The sequence below is a fragment of the Nicotiana tabacum genome, chromosome 3 (assembly GCF_000715075.1).
Source record: "Nicotiana tabacum cultivar K326 chromosome 3, ASM71507v2, whole genome shotgun sequence".
Lineage (NCBI taxonomy): Eukaryota > Viridiplantae > Streptophyta > Magnoliopsida > Solanales > Solanaceae > Nicotiana > Nicotiana tabacum.
In genome coordinates this window covers 68,592,732-68,611,412 of record NC_134082.1, presented here as the reverse complement: position 1 = coordinate 68,611,412, position 18,681 = coordinate 68,592,732, and the positions used below count along the sequence as shown (strand labels likewise).

At 41.4% G+C, this 18,681-nt stretch overlaps 1 protein-coding gene across 1 annotated transcript; it reads left to right on the top strand.

Annotated features, from left to right (window-relative positions):
• The first annotated feature begins 410 nt into the window (after nucleotides 1–410).
• On the top strand, nucleotides 411–803 carry LOC142176424 (uncharacterized). The gene has a single exon (XM_075244113.1). The coding sequence runs from the start codon at nucleotides 411–413 to the stop codon at nucleotides 801–803; it is 393 nt and encodes a 130-aa protein (XP_075100214.1).
• Nucleotides 804–18,681: the final 17,878 nt, after the last annotated feature.

Sequence of the window (18,681 nt, the reverse complement as noted above, 5' to 3'; positions counted from 1 at the left end):
CCATATTTTAGGTCCGGATTAATACCCAAGACTCGCCAGATGGTGCAGGAAGTAATTTATTAGATGATGGTATACTCTAAAGGACAAGTTTGTGTATAGTAGTGTATCCATATATGTTTTAAACTTTGGCATTCTAGGAGGGTGACGGTAGGAACGGGGTAGGTATCTTGGTTGATAAGGACCTTTGTGAACTAGTGGTGGAGGTTAGGAGGGTGAATGACAGGCTGACAACTACTAAGCTAGTTGTTGGAGGTTTTACTTTGAACATAATCAGTGTGTACGCACCCCAAGCAGGCTTGGATGAGGAAGTCAAGAGGCGTTTCTGGGAGGATTTGGATGAGATGTTGCATGGTATCCCACATACCGAGAAAATTTCCATATGAGGAGATTTCAATGGACACATTGGAGCGATGTCTAGGGGGTATGATGATGTGCATGGTATCTTTGGTTTTGGAGATAGAAACGGAGGAGGAACATCTCTACTAGACTTTGCTAGAGCATTTGATTTGGTGATAGGAAACTCTAGTTTCCCCAAGAAGAGGGAGCAATTGGTCACCTTCCGGAGTTCAATGGCCGAGGCTCAACTTGAATATTTACTCTACAAGAAGTCCGATAAAGGTCTTTGCATGGATTTCAAGGTCATCCCGAGTGAGAACCTCTCGACCCTTCATAAGCTCCCCGTCATGGACCTTAAGATCATGAGGAAGAGGGCGATGTATAGCCAATATAGGATCAAGTGGGGAGCCTTGACGAAAGCTAAAGCGCAGGAGTTGTGGTTCAAGTTGGTGACTATAGGGGCTTAGAGGAGTAGTGGGGACAGAAGCGCTATGTGGACCATGACTACGCAGTGCATTAGGGAAGCCGTGAGAGAGGTATTAGGGGTCTCAAAGGGTTACTCTGGTGATCACAAGGGAGACTGGTGGTGGAATAGAGAGGTGTAAGGAAAAGTGTAAAACAAGAAAGCAGCGTATCTGAAGCTAGTGGAAAGTGTAGACAAGAACGAGAAGAAGGCGAATAGGGAGCACTATAAGTTGGCTAAGAAAGAGGCAAAGCTAGTAGTTATGGCAGCCAAGACTACAACTTTTAGTCGTTTGTATGAGGAACTCGAGGGCTGAGGTGGGGATAAGAGGTTGTTCAGGTTAGCCAAGGCACAAGAAAGGAAGGCGCGTGACTTGGACCAAGTGAAGTGATCAAGGACGAAGAAGGTAGAGTTTTGTTATATGAGGATCTTATCCGTCGGAGTTGGTAGACCTACTTCCATACTCTACAAGAAGTTTGATAAAGGTCTTTGCATGGATTTCAAGGTCATCCCAAGTGAGAACCTCTCGACCCTTCATAAGCTCCTAGTCAAGGACCTTGAGATCACGAGTAAGAGGAGGAAGAGGGCGATGTATAGCCAATATAGGATCAAGTGGGGAGCCTTGAAGGAAGCTAAAGCACAGGAGTTGTGGTTCAAGTTGGTGACTATAGGGGCTTAGAAGAGTAGTGGGGACACAAGCGCTATGTGGACCATGACTACTAGTGCATTAGGGAAGCCGTGAGAGAGGTATTAGGGGACTCAAAGGGTTACTCTGGTGATCACAAGGGAGACTGGTGGTGGAATGAAGAGGTGTAAGGAAAAGTGTAAACCAAGAAAGCAGCGTATCTAAAGCTAGTGGAAAGCGTAGACAAGAACGAGAAGAAGGCAAATAAGGAGCACTATAAGTTGGCTAAGAAAGAGGCAAAGCTAGTAGTTATGGCAGCCAAGACTACAGCTTTTAGTCATTTGTATGAGGAACTCGAGGGCCGAGGTGGGGATAAGAGGTTGTTCAGGTTAGCCAAGGCACAAGAAAGGAATGCGCATGACTTGGACCAAGTGAAGTGATCAAGGATGAAGAAGGTAGAGTTTTGTTATATGAGGATCTTATCCGTCGGAGATGGCAGACCTACTTCCATAGTCTCTTGAACGAGGAGGGGGATAGGAGCATTGTACTGGGTGATTTGGAACTCTCCGGGAGTCATTGTGACTTTGGGTATTGTAGGTGGATTAAAGTTGATGAAGTTCGGGGGGCTATGCATAAGATGAGCAGGGCAAAGCGACCTGGCCGGATGAAATCTCGATAGAGTTTTGGAAGAGTGCGGGCAAGGCAGGCTTAGAGTGGCTCACTAGGTTATTTAATGCTATTTTTAAAATGAAGAAAATGCTCGAAGAGTGGAGGTGGATCATGATGGTTCCTGTACACAAAAACAAGGGTGATATCCAAAATTGCAATAACTATTGGGGTATCAAGCTACTTAGCCATACTGTGAAAGTTTGGGAGAGAGTGGTAGAGCTAAGGGTGAGCAGGAGTATGTCTATTTTCGAGAACTAGTTTGGGTTTATGCCAAGGCGTTCGACTTCATAAGCCTTCCACCTTGTTAGGAGATTGATGGAGCAGTATAGGGAGTGAAAGAAAGACTTGCATATGGTTTCATCGACTTGAAAAAGGCATAAGATAAAGTTCCGAGGAAGATTTTATGGAGATGTTTGGAGGCTAGAGGTGTACCTGTTGCCTATGTTAGGTTGATTAAGGACATGTATGATGGAGTAAGGACCCGAGTGAGGATGGTAGGTGGGGACTCAGACCATTTTTCAGTTATAATGGGGTTGCATCAGGGGTCAGCACTCACCTCTTTTTTGTTTGCTCTAGTGATGGACATACTGACGCACCACATACAAGGGGAGGTACCATGATGTATGCTATTTGCAGATGATATTATATGGATTGACGAGACACAAGATAGTGTGAATACTCAATTAGAAGTATGTAGGCAGATTTTGGAATCTAAAGGTTTCAAGTTCAGCATGACCAAGATAGAATACTTGGAGTGTAAGTCCGATGGCAAGACTCGAGGAGGGGAAGAGGAGGTGAGGCTGGACTCGTAGGTCATCCCTAGGAAAGGGAGTTTTAAGTACCTTGGGTCTATTATTCAGGGGGATGGGGATATTGATGAAGATGTCACATATCATATTGGGGTGGAACGGATAAAATAGAGACTCGTTTCTGGTGTTTTGTGTAACAAAAAGGTGCCACCGAAACATAAGGGTAAGTTCTATAAAGTGGTGGTCAGACCAACAATGTTGTATGAGGCTGAGTGTTATCCAGTCAAGATCGCTCATGTCCAAAAGATGAAGGTAGCAGAGATAAGGATGTTAAGATGAATGTACGAGCATACCAGGTTAGATAGGATCATAAATAAGGTTATTCGCGACAAAGTACATGTGGCCCCTATTGAGGAAAAGATACAGGAAGCGAAGGTTAGGTGGTTTCATTATGTAAGGAAGAGGCGCACAGATGCCCCGGTGAGGAGGTATGAGAGGTTGACATTGGAGGGCCTATGGAGAGGTACAGGTGGGCCAAAGAAGAGGTAGGGAGAGATGATTAGGCAAGACATGGCATATCTTCAGCTGACCGAGGACATGACCCTTTATAGGAAGGTGGTCGAGGATTAGGGTAGTAGAGTAGGTTGTCTAGAGTGTTCATAACAGTAGTATTGGCACGTAGTCTCGCTTTCTGTTGGTAGTAGGTTTTTATGCCTAACCGCTATTTTTTCATTATTTATCACCTTATTGTCTTGTTGTTTTTATTCTACTTTTATATGGCTTTTTGGTATTGTCCCTTCTTGTCTATATTTTCATTAATTTGGTGCTTATGCTTTCCTGAGCCTAGGGTCTATTGGAAACAGCCTCTCTATCCTCACAAGGTAGGGTTAAGGTTTGCGTACACACTACCCTCCGTAGACCCCATGGTGTGAGATAATACTGGGTATGTTGTTGTTGTAGTCTTGGAAATAGAGCCACAAGTTGGATGATGATAGTTCAAATGTTAAATCCTACAGCATAACAAGATAAGAATTTAACTGTAGCGGGCATATAATTGATCACTATAATTTTAGACATATAAGTGTCTAAGGGTACCTAAGAGTCAGAAATGGTTGTTATAACCAGTGATATGTTTTCCGTACAACTCTTGCATATGACTAAGAAGATATAATTTACGAAATGAGAACCAAGAGCAGCCGATATTGAATTTTAGGAAATGATTTTAAGTTGTTCAAATTTATCCAAATCAGAACTAGAAAGTTTATGCAAGTTGTTCAGTTCCCTCTTAGGTTATGTGTCTAAATATTTACCCCGGATGTTTATAGTATGATAGGATTTTGAAGTGTATAGAAATTTTGGGGTTAGATATTCCGATTTCATTTAAGACATATAAGCTTTCTCTAAGTGTGATCCATGTACATAGTTCAAAAAAAGATAGTACACGACCGTAGAATAGGGTCGGATGGTGAGGGAAGTTAGAAATAACCTTATGGTTCACTTTATTTATTCAAAGCAGAACAAGAAAACATGATGCTAGCAGGTGGTTATTAAAGGAGTAGTAAGTTTTGAGTAGATATAGTAAATTAACAATTTCAGCAGAGCTAGTAGATGTACGATTTGATTTAGTTAGCTAGGTTAACATTAGTCAGTGGGTAACAATTTGAAATACCGATTGCATGTTAGAACCCAAAGAGTTTAAGTTGCACATGAAGTACAATGACAATGGAGAAAAAAAATCTGCTAAGCAATAAGAGATCAAGCTACAGAAGAATAGCCTTTACTCAAGATTGACAGTGTGAGCAGAGTTAAATCATTAAGATTATTGTGAATACATTAGCTTTCTATTTATGTAAGTAGTCTAGGTTTTCCTAGTAAGAAAGCTTGCTCAGAAGTAAGTCGAAAGGTGAGTCTTCATTGAGGTAAAGTGCAAAGAATTAGAGAAGATAAGAGAAGTTGTTTGGATCTTAACAAAAGAGAAGGATCCGCAAGTACAAGACCTTAACCTTTGGTCTAAGGGAGAGATGTGAAAATCGTTAGTAAGTCCAGTTGGAGATTTGAAACCTGCATAGTTAGCATAGGATATAAAAACTATAAAATCATGCTCAGTTATGTATTACGAAGGTAGTTCCATTGCACGATACTCTAATCTTTGGAGTATTGGTCAAAGACTTAGCTCAGAACAAGGCTATAACTATTTTTAGGAAGTACCTTAAAAAGATAATTAAGCATGGGAAGTATAGCTCATGATTGAGGCAGACAAGAGAAATGTGGTGAAAGAAGCTCATCACTTAGCCAAGCAAGGAGCTCGACTTTCGGACTCCGAAGATGGTAGAGTTGTTGTCCAGAACGGGACTTGTTCCTCCTTAGTAGCCAAAGTAAAAGAAAAATAGTTTGATGATCCCTACTTGTTGCAGCTGAAAGAGGGGATGCACAAGCATAAGACGATGGCTTTTGAACAAGGGGAGATGATGATACTTTGAAGTACCAAGATGGACTATGCGTTCCAGACATAGATGGACTTAAAGAAGGAGGATCGTGTTAGAAGCCCAGAATTTCAGGTATTCTATTTACTCAGGTTCCGCAAATATGTATCATGGTCTTAAGGAGATTTATTAGTGGAACAACATGAAAAATAACGTCGCAGACTTTTTTTCCAAGTGTCCGAATTATCAACAAGTGAAAGTCGAGCATCAGAAAGCCTAATGTTTTACCATAAAATACACATATTCTTGAGTGGAGATGGTAAATATGGACTTTATAGCATGATTATCTCGCTCATTTTGAAAGCATGATTTGATTGGGTGATTGTAAATCGACTTACCAAGTCAGCACAGTTCTTGCCAGTAAAGACCACAGATTTGGCAGAAGATTATGCCAAGTTGTACATTTAGGAATAGTCTGATTGCATGAGACTCCATTGTCCGTCATTTCGGACCGTGGTTCTCAGTTTAAAATAAAATTTTAGAAGTTCTTTCAGAAAGGATTAGGCACAAGTTTTCATCCTCAGAAAGATGGCCAAGTAGAGCGTATTATTTAGATACTTGAGGATATGTCATTGATGTTAAAGTTAATTGGGATGATCACATACCTCTTATTGAGTTTGCTAATAATAACACCTACCATTCTAGTATCAAGATGGCACCGTACGAAACTCTGTATGGGCGAAGGTGTAGATCGCTAATTGGTTGGCTCAAAGTTGGTGAAGCAGAGTTGTTGGGACCAAATTTGGTCCATAAGACTATGGAGAAAGTCAAGTTGATTGAAGAGCATTTGAAGATAACTCAGAGCTTCCAAAAGTCCTATTCAGACGTGCGGCATAGAGACCTAGAGTTTCAAGTTGATGATTGGGTGTTACTGAACGTTTCGCCTATGAAAGGTGTAATAAGATTTAGGAAGAAAGGAAAGCTTAGTCCCAGATACATCGGGCCGTATATGATCCTACGAAGGGTCGGACAATTAGCTTATGAGTTAGAGTTGCTACCAAAATTTGCGGATGTACATTATTTCACGTATCATGTTATAACATTTAAGTTTCCAGTACTCAGATACTCATGTTAGTTCAATACTCAGATACTCATGTCAGTCCAATACTCAGATATTCATGCCAGCTTAGTACTCAGATATTGATGTCAGTTCAGTACTCAAATATTCGTGCTAGTTCAATATTCATATATCCATGTTAGTTCAGTATTCACGTATCCATGGTAGACCAGTATTCACGTATATGTTTTATGTTATGCGTATTATGATGCCCTATGAGTCTTGTGATATGCTATTATATGTGGAGGGTGTTTCGGAGAAATGTTGATGGTAACTAACCTTTTCATTCAGATCTTATATTATAATCTCCACGTCCTTCAATATTCAGTCAACTCAGTATTCAGTCAATGCAGTAGTCATTCAATTCAGTATATCATCAGTTCAATAATCAAGTATTCATTCAGCTTAGTATGCAAGTGTTCATGAAAGTTCATGTTTTCACCAGACCCGTTTAAGGTCCAGAGTTAGCCGAAGTTACAACCAGACAATCATTCAAGGATGAATGATCCAAAGGGGGAGATAATGTCACACTTCGTAAATTTGAACTAGGTGTGGACGTGTTAAATGAGTATTAATGTTATATTTAAGACATATAAAGTCCTATCGGGATTAGTATAGGTGGAAATAACCGTTTGGAATCAAGACGAAAAGTGAGGTATATAAGATTCGATAAAATTGACTAAGTTTATGGAAGGTCTGCCTATCATATTGATTTCATGAAATTCGGTTAGAAATTGGAGAAAACTCAAAACATAAAAGTTGTAGCCCTTTGAAACAACTTTCCAACGATATATTGTGAAGCTCGAATGGATCTTTGTGAAAAATGTTATATGCATTTTACTAGTCCCGTGCGACTGCCCTACTACATGTTCAGGTGCGCAGGAGCACCCGGGGAGTCATTTTAAAAACCCTACCTGGTCCCTCACACCCCTAAAACACAAAAACTTGCTCTAGAAAAGGAAGCTCTCAAGAACCTAACTCTTCAAAGGTCCCTCCACCATCCAAGGTAAATTCTAATGGTAATTCTAAGTTAATTTCAATTCTCCAAAACTTTATTAACATAGCAAACACTTTAAATCATTATAAATTTGATTGGGATATCATTGTTGAGAGAAAAAACCCTAGAACTCGAATTCAAGAGGATTGAACGTCAAAAGGTAATACCTTCATCCTCTAATTAATTATAGCATTGGATTAATGATTATAGACTCTAAGTTCATGAGATATGAGTTGATAAGTTTAATAGAAAAGCATGTACGGTTATATGCATGGATTGTTGGTTGTTGATTATTTGTTAAGGTTGTTGTTTACCTTATGGGTGATAAAGAATGGTATTGATTATAGCAATTTGAGGTTTTAGAATTTATCTAGGAGCAAGAGAATGGGTTTTTGGGTGTAGAAACACCATTAATAGGGGCTATGAAGCTTTATATCCACCAAGTGTTTGATAAAATGCCTACGTGACCAAAACACGAGTAGTATTCCTAATTTGGAATCCCTTTGACTTGTATTGATATAGATTAAAGTTGAAAGGGTTGGCGAATATTGTATTACACTGAAGAGCAGGAAGTTAAGTTTGGTGGAGTTGATAACTAGGGATTATGATGCATTTTACACTCCTTCTCGCTTAAGTTTTGATTAGAAATGTGTACAAAATAGTCTCAAAGGCTCACAAGTTTTACTTGATTGCAGGTTTGATCAACAAGGTGACAAGATTTCAAAAACCAACTCAAAAAGGAGTGAAACTTGAACAAGTACCAAGATCAAGACCAAGCTTAGTCAAATAAGACCAACGCGTCCGCATATCATTTTATGCGGTCCGCAAAGATGAAGATCATAGAGTATGCTTCTCAGTCAACTAGGCAATGCGGCCGCAAAGGGCTTTGTGCGGTCCGCATTGATTCCACTGTGGCCACACACGATTTCATGCGGTCCGTAGAGCCAAAGTTCAAAGAGGTAACATTTTGGGGAACCTGGCCAATGCGGTCCGCGGTCCATTTTGTGTGGACTGCAATAGATGCCACCTCGACCACGGTGACCAACTTCATAGAGCAGATTAGTCAAGCCAAGAGCCTTAGTGCAGCCGCACTCGATTTTATGTGGTCCGCACTAGCCCCACAGGGGTATTTTTGTCCAGAATATTTAGCCTAGTATAAATAGTTTCTTTTCCTATTTTTAGGTCATCAGATAGTTTTGGACGTAGAGTTGCACTCGTGACTTCTTCTCTTTTACCATTTTGAGTAATTTTAGCTTAGTTTCAACACTGAATCTTCAAGTTTTATTTAGTAATTAATTATTATGGGCTTTTCTTCATCTATTTCTTTATTTTCTTCTATAATTATGAGTAGCTAGACCCATTAGCTAGGGTTGTGGCTCAACCCTAGTGTGGGTAATTAATGGGTCTAGTGTTTTGATGCTTGATTGTCTATGGGTGTTTGATATTTGGACTAATTTAGGGTTTTAATGTTGAATTCTTGGTTGCAAACACTAGTTTATGCCTAGTAGACTTTGGCTCTTGTTGAGAAAGAGAGCCTAAGTCCATGAAATTAGTCCAATAAGGAATTAGGTCGTATTCAAGAGATTGATAGCCCCAATTAAAGGGTTAAACCTAGAGATAGTAACACCCAACTTGAACCTCAATTTCTTGTACAAATTTGCATACCCAATTGGTCTTGAGAAGGCCAATTCGGGCAAAATCACTCGAACTACCGAGAGGCATAGAGTGAGTAAAATCGTGCAATGGTTATATCATACTTCCCAAATGTGACAATCTAGCCTTAGACTCAAGAATCCGTCAATTAACCATCTAGGAGAAAGTCACTACCCTAGTGCCTTCTATCTGTTTGATCAACTCTCAATAGTTTAATCTTAGCTTTACTTTGCTTAATTTAGCATCGTAGTAATATAAAATTAGAAGTAAAACCAAAACAAACAATGTTTAAAAGTGCAATTAGGAACAATTACACAACTCCCATTTAGATAGAAACTCAACTCCAACATCTAGCTCCTGTGGAAATCGATCTCGACCTTCTCGGGTAAAAGCTGCTTCGACCTCTATTGCTACTTTATATTAGTACAGGGTTGGCCTCGATCACTCTTTGGCGCTATTGTTGGGGAGCTAACAGTTTTGGCTATCTATCTAAATAGTTTTATGTATTGCTCTTCTTTCCTTCTGTGTTACTAATTTGTGTGTGTCACAACTTCAGGTACAAAATGGCAGCATCCTTAAACAACGTACCTCTTGGAGATCTTCCGCCAGGGGAGGAAGTAGATGATAATGTTGAAGATGAGGTCCATATTGTGCCTCAAGGACAAAAGAGAGGCCGCCAGGCCAATGATAATATTCCAGACCCTCCCCCGCCACCTCCAAGAGTGGCTCCTCGAGTGCTTCCAAACCAAGGCTATGCAAGTGAAATTGTCCCTCCCCGGATTCAGGCGGGCAATTTTGAAATTACCAATGTGATGCTGACATTGCTGGAGCAACGTGGGTATTTCACGGGCGCTGCTAATCAAAACTTACAAACTTCTCAAGGGTTTTGTGGATACCTGTTGGGGGAGCAAGCAAACTAATGTGTCAGAGGATGCACTTCGGTTGAGACTCTTCCCATTCTCACTTAGTGGTAAGGCATTGGATTGGCTTGAGCGACTTCCCAACCATTCCATCACTACTTGGGATGAGTTGGCAGACAAGTTCATTGCAAAAAATTTCTCACCGGGGCATATGGCAGCATTGAGAGATGAGATCTTCGCTTTCAAGCAGGAGCCCACTGAACCTTTAAATGAGATTTGGGAGCGCTATACAACAATGGTAAAGGAATGCCCCAACAATTATATGACTGAGGCAATGATACAACAAACTTTCTACCGGGGCATTAACATAACAAACCAATGCATAGTGAACTAACTTGCTGGGGGCAACTTCATGAAGCTGTCTTATGATGAGGCTTGTGACATTCTTGACGAGATGACTGACACTTCTTATGCTTGGCAAAGTAGAGCCAATGTACCCCAGGGTGACCCCATGGTCACTCATTTGTATAAGGAGTTACATGATCATGGGCAGGCTATAGCTGAGTTGACAACTACAATGAACAACTAGCAAAGGCACAGTTACAACAAGTTCAAAATCCTCGCCAAGTGAATGCTATGGAGGGTGTCAATATGCTAGTCAACAAAAGAAGACAAAGAGGTCAATAGAACCAAGGGAATTCGGAGCAATTTGACAATGATTGTGGTGGATTCCAAGATGATAGTTATGATGGGCAGAATGAAGAGGTGCAATATGTGAACAATTATCAAGGCCAAAGGGGAAATTCTTCCAACCAACAATAATGGAGACCCCAAGACAATTGGGGCAATCAACAACAACAAGGCAATGGTAATTGGGGGAACAACAACCAAAACTCTAACTGGGGCAATCAGAACAATAATAAGAACAATCAGGGTAATTGGAATGGGAACAACAACAACTGGGGTGGTATTAACAATCAAGGTGGGTGGAACAATGACAATCAAGAAAATCAGGGGCAAGGCTTTCAAAGGCCCCCAATGTACCAACAACCAAACAATCTGCCCCCATTTCCATCCCAAGGTCCTAGTTCTTCTAACCCTGAAATGAGGAGAATTGAAATGATGTTCGAACAGATGATGAAAAAGAGTGCGGATTCCGATGCTTAGTTGTCTTGCCATAATACTTCTATTAGGAATTTAGAGGATCAGTTAGGACAAATCTCACAGTCCTTGAATACTCACCCTAAGGTTGCTCTACCAAGTGATACGGTAGTAAACCCGAAGGGTGGGAACAACTATGTTAGGGCGGTAACTACAAGGAGTGGACGAGGCGGTGATAAGAATGCCTCCAAACAAAAGCAAATTTTAAGTGATGAAGTTGAATTGCAAGAAGATGAAGTTCCGTTGGTGATTGAAAATGTGATTGATGAGAATGTGAATGAAGAAGTGAGAATTAATATTCAAGATGTGGAGGTGGAAACTCAAAATGACGTGAACCCGTCTAGGGAACACGTAATAGACATGCCGGAGCCGGTTGTGCCTAAAGCCAGGGCTCCTTTTCCAAGGCCACCTCTACCTTATCCTCAAAGGCTTGCAAAGCAGAAAAATGAGAATTAGTTTAAAAAGTTCATTGACATGATGAAGAGCTTATCCATCAATGTGCCTTTGGTGGAGGCTCTTGAACAAATGTTGGGCTATGCTAATTTCATGAAGGACTTGGTGACAAAGAAACGTTCCATGGATTGTGAAACTATAAAGATGACCCACCAAGTTAGTGCAATAGTGCATTCAATGGCCCCGAAGCTTGAAGATCCCGGTGCTTTCACCATTCCTTGCACCATTGGGAGTGCGGACTTTGCTAAGGCTCTGTGTTATTTGGGGGCAAGTATCAACTTGATGCCCTACTCAGTTTTCAAGACTTTGGGTATTGGGCAACCGAGGCCAACTTCCATGAGATTTTAAATGGCAGGTAGAACGATGAAGAGACCATTGGGTATTATTGATGATATCCTTGTCCTGGTGGACAAACTTATCTTGCCAGTTGACTTTGTGATCTTGGATTATGAGGTGGATTATGAAGTTCCAATCATATTGGAGAGACCTTTCCTTGCTACTGGAAAAGCCTTAGTTGATGTGGAAGCAGGGGAACTCACCTTCCGGGTGGGAAATGAAAAAGTGATCTTTTATGTATGCAAGTTAATGAAGCAGCCCAACAGTTTCGAGGTGTGCTCTTTTGTGGACCTTGTCACGGCAATGATATTTGATGATACCAGTGCAATGATCAATGTGGAGGACCCTCCGGAGTCTGTATTGTTGAATCTTGATGTCAGTGATGATGAGGGCCGAGTGGAGTGTGTGAATGCCTTACATGGGATGGGATCTTACTCTTATAAGCCTAGAAAACTATCTTTGGACCTTGAGAATCGGAAGACTCCACCAACAAAACCTTCAATGAGGAGCCTCCGGTGTTGGAGTTGAATTCGTTGCCTCCACACCTCAGGTATGAGTTCTTAGGTCCTAGTTCTACTTTGTCAGTTATTTTTGCCTCTTGTCTTACTAACATGCAGGTTGATGCCATATTGGCAGTACTTCAAAAGCAAAAAAAGGCAATTGGATGGACTTTAGCTGATATTCGGGGATAAGGCCCGCATTCTGTATGCACAAGATTATTCTGGAAGATGATGCAAAGCCCTTCTTGGAATATCAAAGGAGGTTGAACGAAGCAATGCAAGAAGTTGTGAAAAAGGAGGTGATCAAGTGGTTGGATGTCGGGGTTGTGTACCCCATCTCTGATAGCTCTTGGACTTTGCCGGTGCAATATGTACCGAAGAAGGGTGGCATGACTGTGGTTGTAAATTCACAAAATGAGTTTATTCCTACCAGAACCATCATCGGTTGGACGGTATGCATGGACTACCTCAAGTTGAATAAAGCGACCCACAAGGATCACTTTCCATTGCCTTTTCTTGACCAGATGTTAGATCGGCTTGTTGGGCGTGCCTTCTACTATTTCTTAGATGGGTATTCTGGGTATAACCAAATCTTGATTGCTCCGGAAGATCAAGAGACGACCATATTCACTTGTCCATATGGCACCTTTGCCTTTTCTCGGATTCCTTTTGGGTTGTGTAATGCACCGGCTACATTTCAGCGGTGTATGATGGCCATTTTCACCGATATGGTGGAAGTTATTTTGGAGGTATTCATGGACTACTTCAGTGTTGTGGGTGATTCATTTGATGAGTGTTTGAAAAATCTTGATAGAGTTTTGGCCCATTGTGAAGAAACCAATCTTGTTCTTAATTGGGAGAAATGCCACTTCATGGTGGAAGAGGGCATAGTTCTTGGGCATAAAATTTCAAAGCATGGTATTGAGGTAGACAAAGCAAAAATTGATGTGATTTCAAGGCTCCCTCCCCCTACCTCTGTCAAGGGAATTAGAAGTTTTCTTGGGCATGCGGGGTTCTACCGGAGATTTATCAAGACTTTTCGAAGGTAGTGAACCCCTTATGCAAGCTATTAGAAAAGGATGCCAAGTTTGTGTTCGATGAGAGATGTATGCAAACCTTTGAACTTCTCAAGCATAAGTTGACCACCACTCCTATCATTACCGCACCTAATTGGAGCTTGCCTTTTGAGCTCATGTATGATGCGAGCGATGTTACTGTTGGGGCAGTTTTGGGTCAAAGAGTGAACAAAATGTTTCATCCGGTGTACTATGCGAGCAAGACAATGAATGATGCTCAAGTGAACTACGCGGTGACCGAGAAAGAATTTTTGGCTATTGTGTTCGCAATGGAAAAATTTTGGCCGTATCTTATGGGTGCCAAGGTCATAGTCTATACTGATCACGCTGTGCTCCAGTACTTGATAATGAAGAAGAATTCCAATGCTAGACTGATGCAATGAGTTTTGTTACTTCAAGAGTTTGATTTGAAGATTGTGGACCGGGAGGGTAGTGAAAACCAATTGACGGACCACTTGTCCTACTTGGAGGAGAGGAGGCCTCGTGATGGCCTAGAGATCAATAATTCATTTTCGGACAAACAACTCCTTTCGGTATCCGTGAATGGTATATCATGGTTTGCAGATGTCGCTAATTTCCTTGTAACCAGTATAATCCCGTGTGAGCTCTCTTCTAACCAAAGGAATAAGCTCAAATGGGATAGTTTGGATTTCTATTGGGATGATCCGTACTTGTTCAAGATTTGCACGGATGGTATGATCCGAAGGTATGTCCTAGAGGAAGAGCAATTGAGTATCTTGGAGGCTTGTCATTCCTCTCCTTATAGTGGCCATCATGGCGGGGCGAGGACGGCTTCCAAAGTTCTTAGTTGTGGGTTTTATTGGACAACTTTGTACAAAGATGCAAGTGAACTTGTGAAGAGGTGTGACGAATGTCAAAGAGCGGGTGAAATTTAGAAGAAAGATGAGATGCCTCTCAATACCATTCTTGAGGTTGATATTTTTTATGTATGGGGCATTGATTTTATGGGCCCGTTTGTTATATCGTGTGGGAACACATACATTCTTGTGGCGGTTGACTATGTTTCAAAGTTGGTTGAAGTCGTGGCTTTACCCAACAATGAGGCCCGGAGTGTTGTTGCATTTCTCAAGAAGAGCATTTTTACAAGGTTTGGCACTCCGCGTGCAATCATAAGTGATGGGGGGTCTCATTTTTGCAATAGAGCTTTTGACACTTTACTTGAAAAGTATGGTGTCAACCAAAAAGTTTCTACTCCCTATCATCCTCAAGCAAGTGGACAAGTTGAAGTCTCAAATAGGGAAATCAAGAGTATATTGTCAAAGACGGTTAATGCAAATAGAACCGATTGGTCAAATAAGTTGTATGATGCTCCATGGGCTTATAGAACTGCTTACAAGACTCTGATTGGTATGTCTCTATATCGGTTGGTGTTTGGGAAAGCTTGCCATCTACCGGTTGAGTTAGAGCACAAATCCATATGGGCTTTGAAGAAGCTAAATCTTGAATGGGATGTGGTAGCAAATCTTCGTGTAGAGCAGCTTAATGAACTTGATGAATTCTGATTCCATGCCTGCTCCAGTTCGTCCGTGTACAAGGACAAGATGAAGTACCTTCATGATAAATATTCTCGTAGCAAGGAGATCAAAGTGGGTGATTTGGTTCTATTGTTCAACTCTCGGTTAAGTCTGTTTCCGGGAAAGCTTAAGTCAAAATGGAGTGGACCTTTTGAAGTGGTATTTGTGACCCCATTTGGTGCACTTGACTTGAAGAACAAAAATGGGGAAGTTTTTAGAGTGAATGGGCACAGGGTCAAGCATTACTTGGGAAAAATTGATGATAGCCACGTGGTGGCACTTCTTCATCTCAAATGATTTGATGGTAACCTGCGTCGTGCCGCGACGTTAAATCAGGCGCTTCTTGGGAGGTAACCCATGTGTTTTTCTTCTTGTTTTTCTTTGATATTTATTGTAGTGTCGGATTTATTGTTGGACAGACTGGTTGTGAGATGATGTAGGATTGTGTTGATGTAGTGTAGAAAAAAATGGAAAATGACCACTCTCTGAAGTTGTCAATGCGGACCGCACTCATTTTGTGCGGCCGCAAAGACCTTTGTGCGGGGTAAGAAATCAATGCGGACCGTACTGATGATTTGACAAAAGTGGGGGTTCTTTGAAGTTTATCACCGCGGGGGTATTGCATTTTGTGCGGTCCGTGGTGGTCCACTGCGGCCACATTACATTTTATGCGGTCCGCAGTGGTTAGGGAAAGCTGTTTTCTCAGCATTTTCCTCATCCATCTAGATCTGATGATAACCAGCGAAGCAATCTACGAATGACTGTAGCTCATGCTTGGCGTAATTTTCAATCAGTATGTGTATATTTGGCAAAGGATGGTCGCCTTTTGGACTGGCCCAGTTGAGATCCCAGTAGTCGACATAGACTCTGACCTTGCCATCTTTTTTTGGTACTGGCACAATGTTGGCTAACCATGTCGGGTATTCGACTACCCTGAGAACCTTAGCTTTGATCTGCTTGTTGACTTCTTCCTTGATTTTCAAACTTATATCATGCTTGAACTTTCTGAGCTTTTGCTTTACCGGTGGACACATTGGATTGGTTAGAAATTGGTGAGCCACAATAGATGTACTCAGACCAGTCAAGTCATCATACGACCAGGCGAATATGTCCACATACTTCATTAGAAATTCAGTGTATTCTTTCTTTCTGACGACGATAGGTGAATGCTGATTCGTGTTTCCTTGACGTTTTTTGCATCTCCCAAGTTAACAATTTTGGTCTCGTCCAGATTGGGCTTAGGTCTGTTCTCAAATTTCATAACTTCTTTGACAATTTCGTAAGGTATGTCATCTTCCTCTGAATCAATGTCCGTTTGTTGTGTTGTCTTATTATATGTCACAGTCATTGGTTCATCAAGACAAGTAATAGTAATGCTGTATTGGTAAAGCAAGGGGAGAAAATGATAGCAATAAATATTAATTAATAAGAAAAATCAAAATGCTTTTGATAAGTTGAATAACTGTTTTGAACATTGAAGATCTTATTGCGGGAATTGAAAATGCGAAAAGAAAATCATTTAGTAAAAACAATGAATAATGCTTGTTTTAGCCATGCTACCCCAAGGCACGTCGTGCTTTGGTTGTCCTAATGGTTCAATTCTTGAGATGGGACCCTCTGCTCACAACCTGTATGGAAGGGCATTCCTCCCCCTCCTCCTCGAGAATAATACAACAGTCCATATCATTGTCCTCTAGAAACAAGTTCTTCACTGCTGCAAGTGCTTCTTCTTCTTCTTCATCTGACCCATAAATAATGTCGGCCTCTTGGAAGGTCTGCTCCGGATGGGGTATTGGCTTCTCTAATGGATAGTAAGGACCGAACCATGGTGGCGACCAGTTATTGAATTTTTCCCAGGTGTATTCATATCCTAAACCGAAGGTAGTGCCATGTTTCTTGAGTTTTATGGGTTTAGAAATTCCTTGGAGGTTCTTGTCGAGCCCTTTGCCAGGTTCGTACCCATTCCAACTCAATATACTTTCGATTTTCTATCCCACAATTTGTCTTTATTGATAGCATTGACCCGCTCAATGTGGTGGTATGTTTCTCCACCCAGCTTCCTTCTTCCCTCGATCGTTGGATTGGTCTGGTCAATTTCATAAGTTCCTCAGCCAAGTTCCCGATAAATAGATCCTTTTCATCAGACTCAAGTGTGCCTAAGATAGGTTGGGTGGGGTGTGGCATGGTTTCCACGTATATAGGAGTGTTATGGTGGCCTGGTGTATGGGTGTGGAAATGGTCGTTTGTGGAGTTCTGAGGTTCTGGGATGAGTAGTGGAGTGTTGTTTGGGGTATGGCAAGTGTTACATTGGTTCTTTGGCGGAGCAGCGTGATGGTAAGGTAAGGGATGATTCTGTTGTTTTGGAATATTTTAAGGAGGTGTAGGGTTTTGAATGTTGGGGAAGTCGATATCTGGGGTGTTGAGGGAAAATGACCGGTTTGCCTGATTTTGAACCTGATTGAGGTCTTCTTGGAATTTCAACAGTTTATGTTCAAGTTGTGATACATTCTCGTAAGGAACCCGGATACCATGGCCATCAGTGGCCTCTACCTGTTTAGCGATGTTCTCCTTCCTGATGTTGTTCAACTCTTCCATCTTGCCTTTAATGGGACTAAGAGGGGGAGTGGGTGGAGGGCCCTTGGATCTTGTGAAATAAGATGATAATGCCAGATTGCACGAACAAACCTTTGGGGAGGGGGAATAAAAGTAAAAATAAAACAAAAGGTAATCAAGTCAGTGAGTATTATAAAAAGTATTGCAATATTTAAACACATAGTGTGGGAATATAAAGCGTGTCCTAAGTTGGGAAACTCTTTGTTCCCAAGGTAGGCCTAGCGACAAATTGATTTGGAGAACTTATAACGCTAAATGCCTCATTTAATTGATAAAAAATAGACGAATACCAAAACGACACTAAATAAGCAAGGAATAAAGGTCACTAATGGCCATTGGCCTTATTACATTTATAAAGCGAAAAAGATAAACTCCTATCTACTTGGTCTTAGAAGGACCTTCCCTAGATTCGGCATCCTTGGCTCCGTCGAACAGCTTCCGCAACTCGCGAGGTCCTAGCAACAGGTATGCTCTGGCTAGATGCCTGCCTTCGGTCCTTTTGGCCTTTTGACAATCTTCAACCCTTTTAAGAAATTTTCACTCCAATTCTACTATGCCTCGCTCCAAGTGTCCTAGCCTCTTGTTGGCACTGATAGCCATGTCTTTCCATTCCTCAATCAGCTTCTGGTTGGATTCTTGTATCTCGTGGTGTTCGTTCTCGCATTCACGGATCCTTTTGCGCAGTCAGTTGTACTTGAATTGTGCCTCGACCTTTTTATCTATAATTTTGTGACCTCGAACCAACCCTGGCTATCCCAAACCATCCCAATTGTCTTCCAACCAACCCGAATAGAAAGGGGTAGAACTGGCATGATATCTATATGGCTCGATGGTGTTTTTCCCCATTACGATCTTGCAGCCACATGTGTTGGGCTTGTCACTTGTAGGGACTATCATCATATTTGAAGTCAGCTCAGAAATGGCTCATATTATCGACCTTGGGTATGACTTGCTTCCTACCTGCTTGCCTCATGACTCGAAGAGGGACGTAAGGGTATGTTCCACTTAGACCAATCAGTATCAGGAAAGGTACATCTATGGATCGGGCGGTGAACTCTTCTGTTGGAAACCACTCGAACATCCATTGAACCTGTTCTTCAGTCAAATTATCAAAG